This window comes from Euprymna scolopes, chromosome 29 (assembly GCF_053919585.1).
Source record: "Euprymna scolopes isolate OS-2025 chromosome 29, ASM5391958v1, whole genome shotgun sequence".
NCBI lineage: Eukaryota > Metazoa > Mollusca > Cephalopoda > Sepiida > Sepiolidae > Euprymna > Euprymna scolopes.
The window spans coordinates 98,465,706-98,482,662 of NC_136510.1; the positions used below are offsets into that span (position 1 = coordinate 98,465,706).

At 31.3% G+C, this 16,957-nt stretch overlaps 1 protein-coding gene across 1 annotated transcript in view; it reads left to right on the plus strand.

Moving 5' to 3' along the window:
* Window positions 1–16,957, plus strand: part of LOC145252790 (nitric oxide synthase, inducible-like) — a 140,300-nt gene that overhangs the window by 117,566 nt on the left and 5,777 nt on the right. The window contains exons 21-22 of the mRNA XM_080112737.1: window positions 1,327–1,448; window positions 4,783–4,958. Coding sequence (XP_079968863.1) covers window positions 1,327–1,448; window positions 4,783–4,958 — 298 coding nt within the window. The remainder of the gene's footprint in view (window positions 1–1,326; window positions 1,449–4,782; window positions 4,959–16,957) is intronic.

The window sequence follows — 16,957 nt, forward strand, 5'->3', positions numbered from 1 at the left end:
TCCAATGTTAACAAATTCCTAATGAACCGCCCTCTTAAGTAAACACTTCATTAATAATTTCTGGCGAATACTGGCATATCACACTTAAGATACACTTGGTAAGGTGTCACATATACTATACGTAACAACCTTCCCCTCATACCATTTCCTTTACTGCATCCTTCTGCCACTATAATCAGCTCATAGAAGTAAATTCTCTTTCTCCTGTCTATTAACAAGCAGTTTATATACGTGCCTGATTCAATTCTTATAGTTAACTTTGTCATTATATGTAAACATAATATATAATACGGCAGATCCATTCAATCCTCGATCAAAAAGCGTTGTCGCGTACCATATTATTTTAAATAGTAGTAGTAGTAGTAGTAGTAGTAGTAGTAGTAGTGGTGGTGGTAGTGGTAGTAGTAGGAAGAGGAAGAGGAAAAGAAATAGGAGGAGTTGTAGTAGTTCTAGTTTATATATAAATCAGATCTGTGCTATTCGCTGCTATTTTGACGTTAATATCTTCTTTAATTCAAGATAAATATTTTATTCTGTTTTTTTTTTTAATGAACATAGAGTTTTCAGCTGTGTGTTTTCTTAAAAATGATATTCCAATTGATTTCATGAACTATATATCCGGATCAATATTTTCATTTAGGGATACGTTGATGATAATAGAAGCACGTTTCATTCACTAACATTTAAATAACCCCATATATTCGTGAAGATTGGGGAAAAATTTAGTAAAAAAGAAAAAACATTTTTTATTACACTGTTGTTGTTGCTGTTGTTTTGTTTTTTTTTAATTTTTTTCACGCGTTTTGATTAACTATTGTGTTTGTCCGACTAAGGAAGATAACTCTGGATTCCTATATTTGTATCGATCAAAATGTCGACCAATATAGATGGGCACTAAATATGGTTAATAATTTGCCTCGAATCAATATCATCTATTGCCTTACTATGAATCTGAATGAAAAGGCCAACACAACAAAAATGTATACAATTTTCCGAAGACAAGGGAAACAAAGCTGCAGTAAATATTGACACGGTTTCGAATCTTTAGTTCCGCTGATGAATCGTATTACGGCGAAACACGTGTCTGTGAGTAATTTGTATATAAACTTATAGATAATGCATACAATGTGCCGAAGAAAAGGGAAACCAAGCTGCAGTCAATATAGACCCGGTTTTGAATCTTTCTAAATTTAGGTCCGCTGATGAATCGTATTACGGCGAAACACGTGTCCATGGGTAATTGGTATGTAAACTTATAGATAATCTTATTTCATATTTTAATTCTTGCATCATGCATAACTACAATAACTAATTTTATATTATCAGTGCTCCAGGTTTCCATCTTCCAGCTGATCCCAGTATTCCTGTTATTATGGTAGCCACCGGTACTGGAATTGCCCCTTTTAGAGGGTTTTGGCAACAAAGACGTTTCGACTTAGAAAAACTAGGTAAGTACAAATGAAAATCAAAACATTTATACCAGGATCGATCATAAATAATATCGATTATAATTATACGAATAATCCAATGGTCTAATTATTATTTAATTAGAATATGTTACGATTGTAACGTGAGGTATGCGTTCGCGCCGAACGTCCATAAACAACAAAGTTGATGGTTTAACTTCATTTTCTTGAAAAGTATAGAATTTTTAAAAATAAAATGGTAATGTATGGTTCAGGGTTAAGAGCCTGAGTCCACAGAGGTATTCAGTCATTTCAAGACAACATTGAAAGTATATATATATATATATATATATATATATATATATATATATATATATATATATATATATATATATATATTGGTGTTGGGACGGTAAAGTCGAATCGGAAATTGGAAAGAACGGCACTATTGAAGGTATTGGAATCAATATCTGAATCGGCAAAAATTCTGAAAATTTTCCGATGATTGTCCAAAACGATTCCTTTAATTGTCTTTTTATTTGATTTTGTTTAAAACAAAATCTTCCACTGCTGGTGGTAATAATAAAATATTAAATATTTTATTATTTAATTATTACCAGTAAAACTAAAATCTATACCCCCCCCCCTCACAAGTGTGATTTTACGTCTGGGAAAATACATGCACATTTAACATGTGTTTTTTTTTTTACGGTAATCAGGAAAATACAAAAAAGCCATTGTTAAATATTTACAGATTTATAAAGAATCGGAATCGGTAATTGTATCGGAATCAGGGATTTAGTACGGAATCAGTAATTGTATCGGAATCGGGAAAATATTTGAATCATCCATCACTAATGTATATATATATATATATATATATATATATATATATATATATATATATATACATATCCATCACTAATATATATATATATATATATATATATATATATATATATATATATATATATATATATATATATATATAACAAACAAACAGGAATACGATATATATATATATATATATATATCGTATTCCTGTTTGTTTGTTTGTTTACATACGTTTGTTTGTTTACATACGCAATATATGGCGTCATAGCAAATGACGTCATATATGACGTCATATATAACGTCGTGGAAGATTACGTAATATCATGATGTTTCGACCTGGTAACGCCTGGCATATATATATATATATATATATATATATATATATATATATATATATATATATATATACAGTAAAAACTCCTTTAATTTTAACTTCCTCTAAAGTTGGACTTCCTCTCATTTGGACTTCTAAACCTGGACTTTCTTTAAACTTTAAACTTGAACTGTCTCGTCATTGAAATTGTATTAGAATATTTGATGCGGAGTTGCAGTAAAACTGTTTACATAGTGTAGTCAGAAATGTTAATGTTGGTATTATGTTATTAATGTAGATTAGCTATTGATAATTAATTTACACTAACTGTAAATTGTTTTTCAGATTGCTATATTTAAAATAGTGTAAAACAATCCATCACAATGGCTTGCAACTCTATGAAAACAAGTGACACTGATTTTACTCGACAAACGTCAAATTATATGAAGAGATATAATCATAAAGGAGCTACAGAACCAAGAAATTGTAGATTTTCGTGATCGCTTACGGAATACAATGGCAGCGCTTGAGAGCTCAATCGATGAAAATAGAAACTGCAATGAGACTTGTTCAATGAATAAAAAAAAATGTATTTAACATAAATGTATAATTTCTGTAGATGATAACTTAGGTAATAAATACCTAACAAGTAAAAGTAAATTTAATTTATTTTCAATGTTTTCGTTCCTGGTAATAATATTTAATAATTCTTACTTTCGAATATATCGTAAACTCAACTTAATATATACTTGAAGTATCGTATAGCAATGAATTTCATTTACTATTTCGTAATTCTTAGAAAATTAAAGTTAACTTGAACAGCATCCTCTAATTTGAACGAAGCGGATGTTCAAATTATAGGAGTTATACTATATATATATATATATATATATATATATATATATATATATATATATATATGTGTGTGTGTGTGTGTGTGTGTTTGTGTGTGTGTGTGTGTGTGTAGGGGGAGAGAGAGAGGAAGAGTCTACACAAATCGACTAACTTTTTCGGTATTTATGTTCTCATCAGGACTCCATATGAAATTATTTTTTTAAATAAAATCGTTTTCCTCTTTGTTTTAATTTTCGTAATTTGTTTTTGTTAGGGATGGAGCATTCTATCGGATTCCAGATATTCGCCCACTATTTCAGCCACTACATCCGAGGGATGTTTTTGTGCAACTGTTTGTATTTCTTTTGCACTTTGTTCCCCTTGGTTCACCCGGTATAATCGTCAAGTGGTTTTTTTAAATTCTTTTAAACAATTCTGTTGCTCTTATAATTATTAGAATGATGAAGATCATCTTAAAATTGCACTTTCTTTTCATATCGTACGTAAGACATATCGTACATAAGACATATCGTACATAAGATGTATCGGACATGAGACCTTAATATTTCGTTACCTTCTCCCTCTCAGCTCTGTTAAAGTCGGCATCATTAGGAACACACAACCGAAAATGAAAAAAGTAAGACAGGTGTACGTCATATTATCTCTTTCGCAATTTTTTTTTTTAAATTTGACTGCGAGATTAATTTGGTGTCCTGACGACGACATTTTTCGTTTCGATATTTTACTTCTTTAAACAAACCTAGCATAATTGTTGAGTGCAAGTATAGATTCCTCCGTGATAGTTTTGTTTTACGGCATAACAACCCTTTTTCGGGTCATTTTAACGCTGAATCCGATAATTTTGCCTTAAAAAGGGGGTTTTAGGCTTCACGTTGTTTCTATCTTCAAATATTTATTCACGACGTTTGGTTTCGTTTCGTTTTTTGTTTTTTTTTTAGACAATTTTTTTGTTTTGTTTTTGGCTTTGCAGAACATGATTGAGTTTTACAACGGGAAAAGAAAAAAAAATAACGTCAAGGTTTGGTGCATTTCTGTCAAGAAGCTTGATTTGGTAGTAAAAGGGGATGCTTCCGTGACGAATAATCCAATAAGAAAAAAAAAAAAAAAAAAAAAAAAAAATTATACAGTAGAACCCCGGGATACGGTGACCCAAGGATACGGTTTTTTCAGGTTACGATGTGGAATACAATGTTTGCCCGGACCCGGGTTACGGTATTTGCCCCGCCTTACGATGTCATTTATAATTTTATTTGATTAAATATTATATACTGCATTATATAGTGCATCATATACTGTACTGTATTTTATTACTAATTTTTAATCCCAATTTCTAGTGTATTGTTAATGAAAATTAAAGCTTTGTGTTTCTTACAGGATGTATCCATGACAACAGATACGAGAGAAACAACAAATATGTCTTCTCCCTTTATTTTGGATGTCGCAGACAAGATACGGATCATATATATCGGACCGAACTGGAAGCTGCCCTAAGAGATTCCATTTTATCTCATTTGAATGTCGCCTATTCACGGCAACCTGCTACTCAAAAGGTAAAATCTTAAAACATGGCCGTCATATATTAATTATTTTTTATCTTTTCGTGTTATACTACTTTGTGTTTTTTTGTGTTATGTTGGTAAAATAATTGGTTATGTCAATTGACATCTTTAACTAACTTCTATCGATTTATATCTACTATATATAAAAAAAAGAATCTCCAATCTAACAGGTCTCGTCCTATTAACCAAGCTCCAACATTTGTCCCATCTCTGCATCTTTAATCTTACAAGTGATCTCTTCCTGTCAATTTTTCTTGCAAACTAATTTGTCTCCCAAATTTCGTGTCACTTCGATCTGCACGGGTTCGTCTATTGTTAAGATCAATATTACCCGGTGTATCATTCGCCCATGCACGGAATATTGTTGCTAAATCTGGGTAGATGTACCTACCATTAGTCTCTTCCTTTCAGACAGACCCCCCCCCCCAAAAAGAGTCTCAAATCTAATAGGTCCCACACTGTCGGCCAAGTTCCAACCCCTGTCCCATTGCTTCAATGATACATCTTTGTGCCTGTTTTACAAGTAATTTATGGAATGTGCTCCGATGAACTCATAGCACTTTCGACGTACATACTCCCGACAAGATACCTGAAAACCTTGTATTCTAATAGTTTCTTCCCTACTACTGCTAGAGTTTGGAGTTTCTTCCGTGTTTTTTGCTTTCCTAACTAGTAACGTGCATTTTCTGGGAAAATAGTGGGATCCTTCTATCGATCCAGTAGATATCTCACTGCTGATGCAATTCTCTACCTATATAAGAACCGGGTACGTGCAAGGATAGAGTATTGTTGCCACATCTTGGTAGGAGCTGCTAGAAAGACTTTATCCTACCTTGACAGAGTTCAAAATAGACTTCGTAGCCTAATAGGGGATGCCCTTTTCTCTTCCTTGCAACCTCTTTCTTACAGAAGAGCTGTTGCAAGCCTGCCTCTGCTTTATCGTTATTTTCATGGCATGTGCTCGTCTGAGCTCCAATCTATGGTCCCCCCCGCCAAACTTTCACGAGAAACACTCGTCTAGCTGAATTAATGATTCCCTTCACTCTTTATCTGTGTTTAAACTTAAACGTAAATTCCATGAACAAAGTTTCTTTCTTAGAACTGCACGCGTGTGGAACTCTTTTCCGATAACCTGCTTTCCAGGTGACTACAATATAGTCGTCTTAAAGTTCAACGTAAACAAATTCTTGATGAACCGTCCCCTTAAGTAATCCAATTTACCAAATTTCCACTATTAACGATTACTACGATATTATCCCATTGACTAATGTGCACTCATTAACCCTTATCCTCGAGTGGCTTCTTGATAAGTTTTAATTTAATGTGAAGATATGGTCTCAAATAGTAACCCTTTATGTCCAAGTGGTAATATGCCATGTTTGGGGTAAAAAAGGGGTAAACAAAATAATCTAGTACGAAGAATATTTGCGAAATTTCCTGAAAAATATACATCACTTATTTAGAGAGTACGTAACTACGATGAATGTTTTGCGTATTGATCGTATTGATTTTATTGGCAACAAAAACATACCAAAAACTATACTAAGCAAAAATAATTAGTTTTAAATTAATGATTTTATATTTGCTTTTGGGAGGGATCGTAAAATATAAACGGTCACCTAGTTGTTTTTTAATATAATAGTTATATATATATATATATATATATATATATATATATATATATATATACATACTATATATATATATTATATATATACTATACTATATATATACTATATATATATATATATATATACTATATATATTTATATATATATACTAAACTGGTTCCCCCACCAGACTTGTTTGGTGAGGAGGGTGGCTAGTCTCCCTGAAGGATTAAAAACAAGACCTTCAAAAGGGCGAATGAACTCTTTTTCTGGGTCAACGGCCAACTAGCACAGTGTATATTTGTGTATGTGTGTGTGTGTGTGGGGTGTGTGTGTGTGTGTGTGTTGGGGTGGAGAGGGCTCCTGTAAGCCGTGGTGAAGGCAACCTTTCTAGGAGAAGCAAATCTTTGATTTAAAAAAACAAAGCGGGAGACCAGTACCCGCATTAAGCTGGTCTGCAGTTTAATTTGTTGCTGGCTATCTTGCTCTTGCTTGTTGCTGGATCTCAACATTTTTAACCGAGAGAGAGACTTAGCTGTCGTACAAAGCTAAGACTCTGTAACATCATCTTTGTATAGATACTCCCTCAGGCATTTGGGCTCATGGATTTTAAACGTCTAAGGGAGTGGCACTCGTCTGACAAGACGTTGCAATCATCATATATATATACTATATATATATACTATATATAATATATATATACTATATATATATGTATATATATATACATACTATATATATAATATATATATATACTATACTATATATATACTATATATATACTATACTATATATATACTATATATATACTATATATATATCACTATATATACTATATATATATACTATATATATATATATACTATATATACTATATATATATATATATATATATATATATATATATATATATATATATATATACTAAGGCTATTTGCAATGCGAAAGAAAGGAATGGTAAAAGAGTACCTGAATAAAATATAATAATAATTGGAGACAACATATGTGATATTTTTCAGTAAATTTTTCATTTACTATTAATAGAGTCCGGAATATTTTGATATTTCGGAAAAACGCTCTCCTTTTCAAAATCAAATGTTCTTTCGATTCTATATTACTAGCAGTGTTACTCAAGTATAATACTGTAGTAACATTGCTTGCAATTATGTATTTCACTAATACTATGTGCATTCATTCTTTTGCGGACTATTGCCCTCATCCTCATAGTTGTTTCACAACGTTTTGGTCAATTCATCCTCTGGCCTTCTTCAGGTGCTTAACCGTGACGAGATAAGAATGCTGAGTCTTGTAACTGTATCCCTAGAAATTACTGTCTTTCATAGTTGTTGTCTCACCGCGTTTTAGGCCAATTAATCCTCTGGCCTGCTTGGGTAAGATTTAAACCACTATCTTTACACAATGCTCACCTGGGATCGTAGAGACTCAAAGCTTCTATCCACTGTGCCACGGGTCCCGAACTATGAAAATGAGGATTCAAAAATAAATAATAATACAATTCACTAAAAGTAATTTAGAGGAAGTAAAAAAATAAACATACGACACTAGGTCAAAAATTTACCCGCTATATTCCAAGCCAAATCTGCAGATCTAGCGGCAAAACCGCTAAATTGACAACACTTTACAGTGCATATATATATATATTACAATTTTCACATAAACCAGACGATTTCAAATTTGATATCATGTAAAAAGTTTCGTTGTTACATCTCATCGGATATGAAAAGCACGGAGTGTTTCTGCTTAATCGTCTTTTTTTCCTTTCTTTTTTTTTCTGTATTTTCTCCAGTTTTCTCGATTTGTCAACACTTAACACAACATGGGTGCTCACATTCCCAATTTAGAAAAATACTAGTTAAAAGCAAAAAAAAAATCATTCATATGGATCCAAACGTAAAACGACTAAAAAATACTGAAAATGCTGTATATATGAGCTAAAAAGACAAAAATTAACATGAGGGGCTACTAATTGGGACTATGTCTGCAGGTCCAAATGGCAATGTACCTTGTTTGGGGTTAAGGGAACTAAACAAAAAATAAATTACCTGAAAAAGGTTGATATACTCTAAAGCATCAAAATCCCACCCTTCACTGTTAAGGTACCTAGTACCGGAAAGACTTTTACTTTAATAGTTTCTTTCCTTGGACTGATTGGCTTTGGAATTTCTTCTCTGTTTCTTGCTTTCCTTTCCAAATATATTGGAGCAGTGATGATGATGTTGATGATGATTATGATGATGATTATGATGATGATTATGATGGTGATGAGTCACCTATTATCAGTTGAACTCAATTCAATTTATTTGGCAAGAAAAAAAACAAAAAACAAAACAATTGTGCTTCAATGCTATGTCGGAAAATGATTATGCCAAAAACATTTTTTTTTTACATGAAGGTCACCACTTCTCAAGGTCCGGAAGCCACTCGTGGATAAGGGTTATTCCGTGTACAGTAATCAATGGGATAGTATCGTAGTAATAGTTAGTATTAGAGATTTGATAAAGTGTGTAACTTAAGAGGGCGATTCATCAGGAATTTGTTTATGTTGGACTTGAAGACATCCAAGTTGTAATCAGGTGGAAAACAGGCAAACAGAAGAGAATTCCACAGACGTGCACTTCTAAGAAAGAAGCTTTGTTTGTGGAATCTACGTTTTTATTCAGGCACAGATAAAGAGGGGAAAATTACTGACAGTGGTTTCAGCTAGACGAGTGTTTTTCGTGAATGATTGACGAGGGTGGACCAGAGATTGGAGCTCAGACGAGCACTTGCCATAGAAATAACAATAAAACAAAGACAGGCTCGCAACGTCTCTTCTGTGGGAGAGAGGTTGCAGGGAAGAGAAAAGGGTATCCCCCACTAAGCCACGAAGTCTATTTTGTACTCTGTCAATGCAGGATAGGCTGCTTTTAGCAGCTCCAGCCCAGATGTGGCAGCAGTACTCCATCCTTGGACATACTTGGCTTTTATACAGATAGAGAATTGCATCAGTAGTGAGATATCTTCTGAAGCGGTAGAAGGATCCTACCAGTTTCCCAGCAACCTGGACAACAGGCTTGATGTACGTCTTCCATTTCAGATCAGGGGTAAAGGTCAAACCCAGAAGCTTGTCAAAACATAAAGCCACCCCAAGACGAGAGTCATCCATTTCAATTGATGCCAGATGGGGATCAGAGCGTTGATGATGCAAAGATAGGAGCTTGGTTTTAGATGCATTAAAAGTAACCAGCCACCTCTTCCCCCACTGTACCATGCGCTCAAGATCAAAGGAGAGAGAATCAGAGAGAACTTTATCATTTACAGCTTTTGATGTGTTGCCATAGATGGTCGTGTCATCAGCATAGATGTCAACGAATAATTTAAGTATGTGTTTTGGGAGATCATTGATGTAGATCAGGAAAAGGGTTGGACCTAGGATGGACCCCCTGAGGGACTCTAGCATTAATACTGTGGGCCTCTGACTTCTGCTCATCAACCGCTTCTCTTATGAGCCTATCAGAGAGAAATTATTTAATAATTGAGAAAACATTTCCAGTTATACCGTAGCTGGAAATCTTTTGAAGTAGGCCCTTATGCCATACCTTATCGAAGGCCTTAGAGCAATTGCCCTAGAAAGGAAGTCTTTGTCGAGAGATTACTAATCCTATGCGCTATAACCGTTAGCACATCTGCTGTAGACATAGAAGAATGGAAACCATATTGCATGTCACTAAGGAGGTTATTTCTGCTGAGGTGGTTGACTACTTCTTTATTTTATATGGATTCCAGCAGCTTACTCATGACACACAGGAGACTTATGGGTCTATACTGAGTGGGAGATGACTTATCACCTGGATTTTTAAATACAGGGCATACTGACGAGGTTGTCCAGTGTGTTGGAAAGAAGATGATGAGGGGAGGTTCTGTCATGATTTTGCCATTGCCTAAACAAGTACAAAAAAAGAGATTTTTTTTAAAAAATCCAGACTAGATTCACACTAAGAGTAATCATAGGATAATACATAGATTCACACTAAGAGTAATCATAGGATGATACATAGATTCACACTAAGAGTAATCATAGGATAATACATAGATTCACACTAAGAGTAATCATAGGATAATACATAGATTCACACTAAGAGTAATCATAGGATGATACATAGATTCACACTAAGAATAATCTTAGGATAATACATAGATTCACACTAAGAGTAATCATAGGATAATACATAGATTCACACTAAGAGTAATCATAGGATAATACATAGATTCACACTAAGAATAATCATAGGATGATACATAGATTCACACTAAGAGTAATCATAGGATAATACATAGATTCACACTAAGAGTAATCATAGGATAATACATAGATTCACACTAAGAGTAATCATAGGATAATACATAGATTCACACTAAGAGTAATCATAGGATAATACATAGATTCACACTAAGAGTAATCATAGGATGATACATAGATTCACACTAAGAATAATCATAGGATAATACATAGATTCACACTAAGAGTAATCATAGGATAATACATAGATTCACACTAAGAGTAATCATAGGATAATACATAGATTCACACTAAGAGTAATCATAGGATAATACATAGATTCACACTAAGAGTAATCATAGGATGATACATAGATTCACACTAAGAATAATTATAGGATAATACATAGATTCACACTAAGGGTAATCATAGGATAATACATAGATTCACACTAAGAATAATCATAGGATAATACATAGATTCACACTAAGAGTAATCATAGGATGATACATAGATTCACACTAAGAATAATCATAGGATAATACATAGATTCACACTAAGAGTAATCATAGGATAATACATAGATTCACACTAAGAATAATTATAGGATAATACATAGATTCACACTAAGAGTAATCATAGGATAATACATAGATTCACACTAAGAGTAATCATAGGATGATACATAGATTCACACTAAGAATAATCATAGGATAATACATAGATTCACACTAAGAATAATCATAGGATAATACATAGATTCACACTAAGAATAATCATAGGATAATACATAGATCCACACTAAGAATAATCATAGGATAATACATAGATTCACACTGAGAGTAATCATAAGATAATACATAGATTCACACTAAGAATAATCATAGGATAATACATAGATTCACACTAAGAGTAATCATAGGATAATACATAGATTCACACTAAGAGTAATCATAGTATAATACATAGATTCACACTAAGAGTAATCATAGGATAATACATAGATTCACACTAAGAATAATCATAGGATAATACATAGATTCACACTAAGAGTAATCATAGGATAATACATAGATTCACACTAAGAATAATCATAGGATAATACATAGATTCACACTAAGAATAATCATAGGATAATACATAGATTCACACTAAGAATAATCAAAGGATAATACATAGATTCACACTAAGAGTAATCATAGGATAATACATAGATTCACACTAAGAATAATCATAGGATAATACATAGATTCACACTAAGAATAATCATAGGATAATGCATAGATTCACACTAAGAATAATCATAGGATAATACATAGATTCACACTAAGAGTAATCATAGGATAATACATAGATTCACACTAAGAGTAATCATAGGATAATACATAGATTCACACTAAGAGTAATCATAGGATAATACATAGATTCACACTAAGAGTAATAATAGGATAATACATAGATTCACACTAAGAGTAATAATAGGATAATACATAGATTCACACTAAGAGTAATCATAGGATAATACATAGATTCACACTAAGAGTAATCATAGGATAATACATAGATTCACACAAAGAGTAATCATAGGATAATACATAGATTCACACTAAGAGTAATCATAGGATAATACATAGATTCACACTAAGAGTAATAATAGGATAATACATAGATTCACACTAAGAGTAATCATAGGATAATACATAGATTCACACTAAGAGTAATAATAGGATAATACATAGATTCACAATAAGTGTAATCATAGGATAATACATAGATTCACACTAAGAATAATCATAGGATAATACATAGATTCACACTAAGAGTAATCATAGGATAATACATAGATTCACACTAAGAGTAATCATTGGATAATACATAGATTCACACTAAGAGTAATCATAGGATGATACATAGATTCACACTAAGAATAATCATAGGATAATACATAGATTCACACTAAGAATAATCATAGGATAATACATAGATTCACACTAAGAATAATCATAGGATAATACATAGATTCACACTAAGAATAATCATAGGATAATACATAGATTCACACTAAGAGTAATCATAGGATAATACATAGATTCACACTAAGAATAATCATAGGATAATACATAGATTCACACTAAGAGTAATCATAGGATAATACATAGATTCACACTAAGAGTAATCATAGGATAATACATAGATTCACACTAAGAGTAATCATAGGATAATACATAGATTCACACTAAGAATAATCATAGGATAATACATAGATTCACACTAAGAGTAATCATAGGATAATACATAGATTCACACTAAGAATAATCATAGGATAATACATAGATTCACACTAAGAATAATCATAGGATAATACATAGATTCACACTAAGAATAATCATAGGATAATACATAGATTCACACTAAGAGTAATCATAGGATAATACATAGATTCACACTAAGAGTAATCATAGGATAATACATAGATTCACACTAAGAGTAATCATAGGATAATACATAGATTCACACTAAGATTAATCATAGGATAATACATAGATTCACATTTAGAGTAATCATAGGATAATACATAGATTCACACTAAGAGTAATCATAGGATAATACATAGATTCACACTAAGAGTAATCATAGGATAATACATAGATTCACACTAAGAGTAATCATAGGATAATACATAGATTCACACTAAGAGTAATAATAGGATAATACATAGATTAACACTAAGAGTAATCATAGGATAATACACAGATTCACACTAAGAGTAATCATAGGATAATACATAGATTAACACTAAGAGTAATCATAGGATAATACATAGATTCACACTAAGAGTAATCATAGGATAATAAATAGATTCACACTAAGAGTAATCATAGGATAATACATAGATTCACAATAAGTGTAATCATAGGATAATACATAGATTCACACTAAGAGTAATCATAGGATAATACATAGATTCACACTAAGAATAATCATAGGATAATACATAGATTCACACTAAGAATAATCATAGGATAATACATAGATTCACATTTAGAGTAATCATAGGATAATACATAGATTCACACTAAGAATAATCATAGGATAATACATAGATTCACACTAAGAATAATCATAGGATAATACATAGATTCACACTAAGAATAATCATAGGATAATACATAGATTCACACTAAGAGTAATCATAGGATAATACATAGATTCACACTAAGAATAATCATAGGATAATACATAGATTCACACTAAGAATAATCATAGGATAATACATAGATTCACACTAAGAATAATCATAGGATAATACATAGATTCACACTAAGAGTAATCATAGGATAATACATAGATTCACACTAAGAGTAATCATAGGATAATACATAGATTCAGACTAAGAGTAATCATAGGATAATACATAGATTCACACTAAGAGTAATCATAGGATAATACATAGATTCACACTAAGAGTAATAATAGGATAATACATAGATTCACACTAAGAGTAATCATAGGATAATACATAGATTCACAATAAGTGTAATCATAGGATAATACATAGATTCACACTAAGAGTAATCATAGGATAATACATAGATTCACACTAAGAGTAATCATAGGATAATACATAGATTCACACTAAGAGTAATAATAGGATAATACATAGATTCACACTAAGAGTAATCATAGGATAATACATAGATTCACACTATGAGTAATCATAGGATAATACATAGATTCACCATAAGTGTAATCATAGGATAATACATAGATTCACACTAAGAGTAATCATAGGATAATACATAGATTCACACTAAGAATAATCATAGGATAATACATAGATTCACACTAAGAGTAATCATAGGATAATACATAGATTCACATTTAGAGTAATCATAGGATAATACATAGATTCACACTAAGAGTAATCATAGGATAATACATAGATTCACACTAAGAGTAATCATAGGATAATACATAGATTCACACTAAGAGTAATCATAGGATAATACATAGATTCACACTAAGAGTAATAATAGGATAATACATAGATTCACACTAAGAGTAATCATAGGATAATACATAGATTCACACTAAGAGTAATCATAGGATAATACATAGATTCACACTAAGAATAATCATAGGATAATACATAGATTCACACTAAGAATAATCATAGGATAATACATAGATTCACACTAAGAGTAATCATAGGATAATACATAGATTCACACTAAGAGTAATCATAGGATAATACATAGATTCACACTAAGAGTAATCATAGGATAATACATAGATTCACACTAAGAGTAATAATAGGATAATACATAGATTCACACTAAGAGTAATCATAGGATAATACATAGATTCACACTAAGAGTAATCATAGGATAATACATAGATTCACAATTAGTGTAATCATAGGATAATACATAGATTCACACTAAGAGTAATCATAGGATAATACATAGATTCACACTAAGAATAATCATAGGATAATACATAGATTCACACTAAGAATAATCATAGGATAATACATAGATTCACATTTAGAGTAATCATAGGATAATACATAGATTCACACTAAGAATAATCATAGGATAATACATAGATTCACACTAAGAATAATCATAGGATAATACATAGATTCACACTAAGAATAATCATAGGATAATACATAGATTCACACTAAGAATAATCATAGGATAATACATAGATTCACACTAAGAGTAATCATAGGATAATACATAGATTCACACTAAGAGTAATCATAGGATAATACATAGATTCACACTAAGAGTAATCATAGGATAATACATAGATTCACACTAAAAGTAATCATAGGATAATACATAGATTCACACTAAGAGTAATCATAGGATAATACATAGATTCACACTAAGAATAATCATAGGATAATACATAGATTCACACTAAGAATAATCATAGGATAATACATGGATTCACACTAAGAATAATCATAGGATAATACATAGATTCACACTAAGAGTAATCATAGGATAATACATAGATTCACACTAAGAGTAATCATAGGATAATACGTAGATTCACACTAAGAGTAATCATAGGATAATACATAGATTCACACTAAGAGTAATCATAGGATAATACATAGATTCACACTAAGAATAATCATAGGATAATACATAGATTCACACTAAGAATAATCATAGGATAATACATAGATTCACACTAAGAGTAATCATAGGATAATACGTAGATTCACACTAAGAGTAATCATAGGATAATACATAGATTCACACTAAGAGTAATCATAGGATAATACGTAGATTCACACTAAGAGTAATCATAGGATAATACATAGATTCACACTAAGAGTAATCATAGGATAATACATAGATTCACACTAAGAATAACTATAGGATAATACATAGATTCACATTTAGAGTAATCATAGGATAATACATAGATTCACACTAAGAATAATCATAGGATAATACATAGATTCACACTAAGAGTAATCATAGGATAATACATAGATTCACACTAAGAATAATCATAGGATAATACATAGATTCACACTAAGAATAATCATAGGATAATACATAGATTCACACTAAGAGTAATCATAGGATAATACATAGATTCACACTAAGAGTAATCATAGGATAATACATAGATTCACACTAAGAGTAATCATAGGATAATACATAGATTCACACTAAGAGTAATCATAGGATAATACATAGATTCACACTAAGAGTAATCATAGGATAATACATAGATTCACACTAAGAATAATCATAGGATAATACATGGATTCACACTAAGAGTAATAATAGGATAATACATAGATTCACAATAAGAATAATCATAGGATAATACATAGGTTCACACTAAGAGTAATCATAGGATAATACATAGATTCACACTAAGAGTAATCATAGGATAATACATAGATTCACACTAAGAATAATCATAGGATAATACATAGGTTCACACTAAGAATAATCATAGGATAATACATAGGTTCACACTAAGAGTAATCATAGGATAATACATAGATTCACACTAAGAGTAATCATAGGATAATACGTAGATTCACACTAAGAGTAATCATA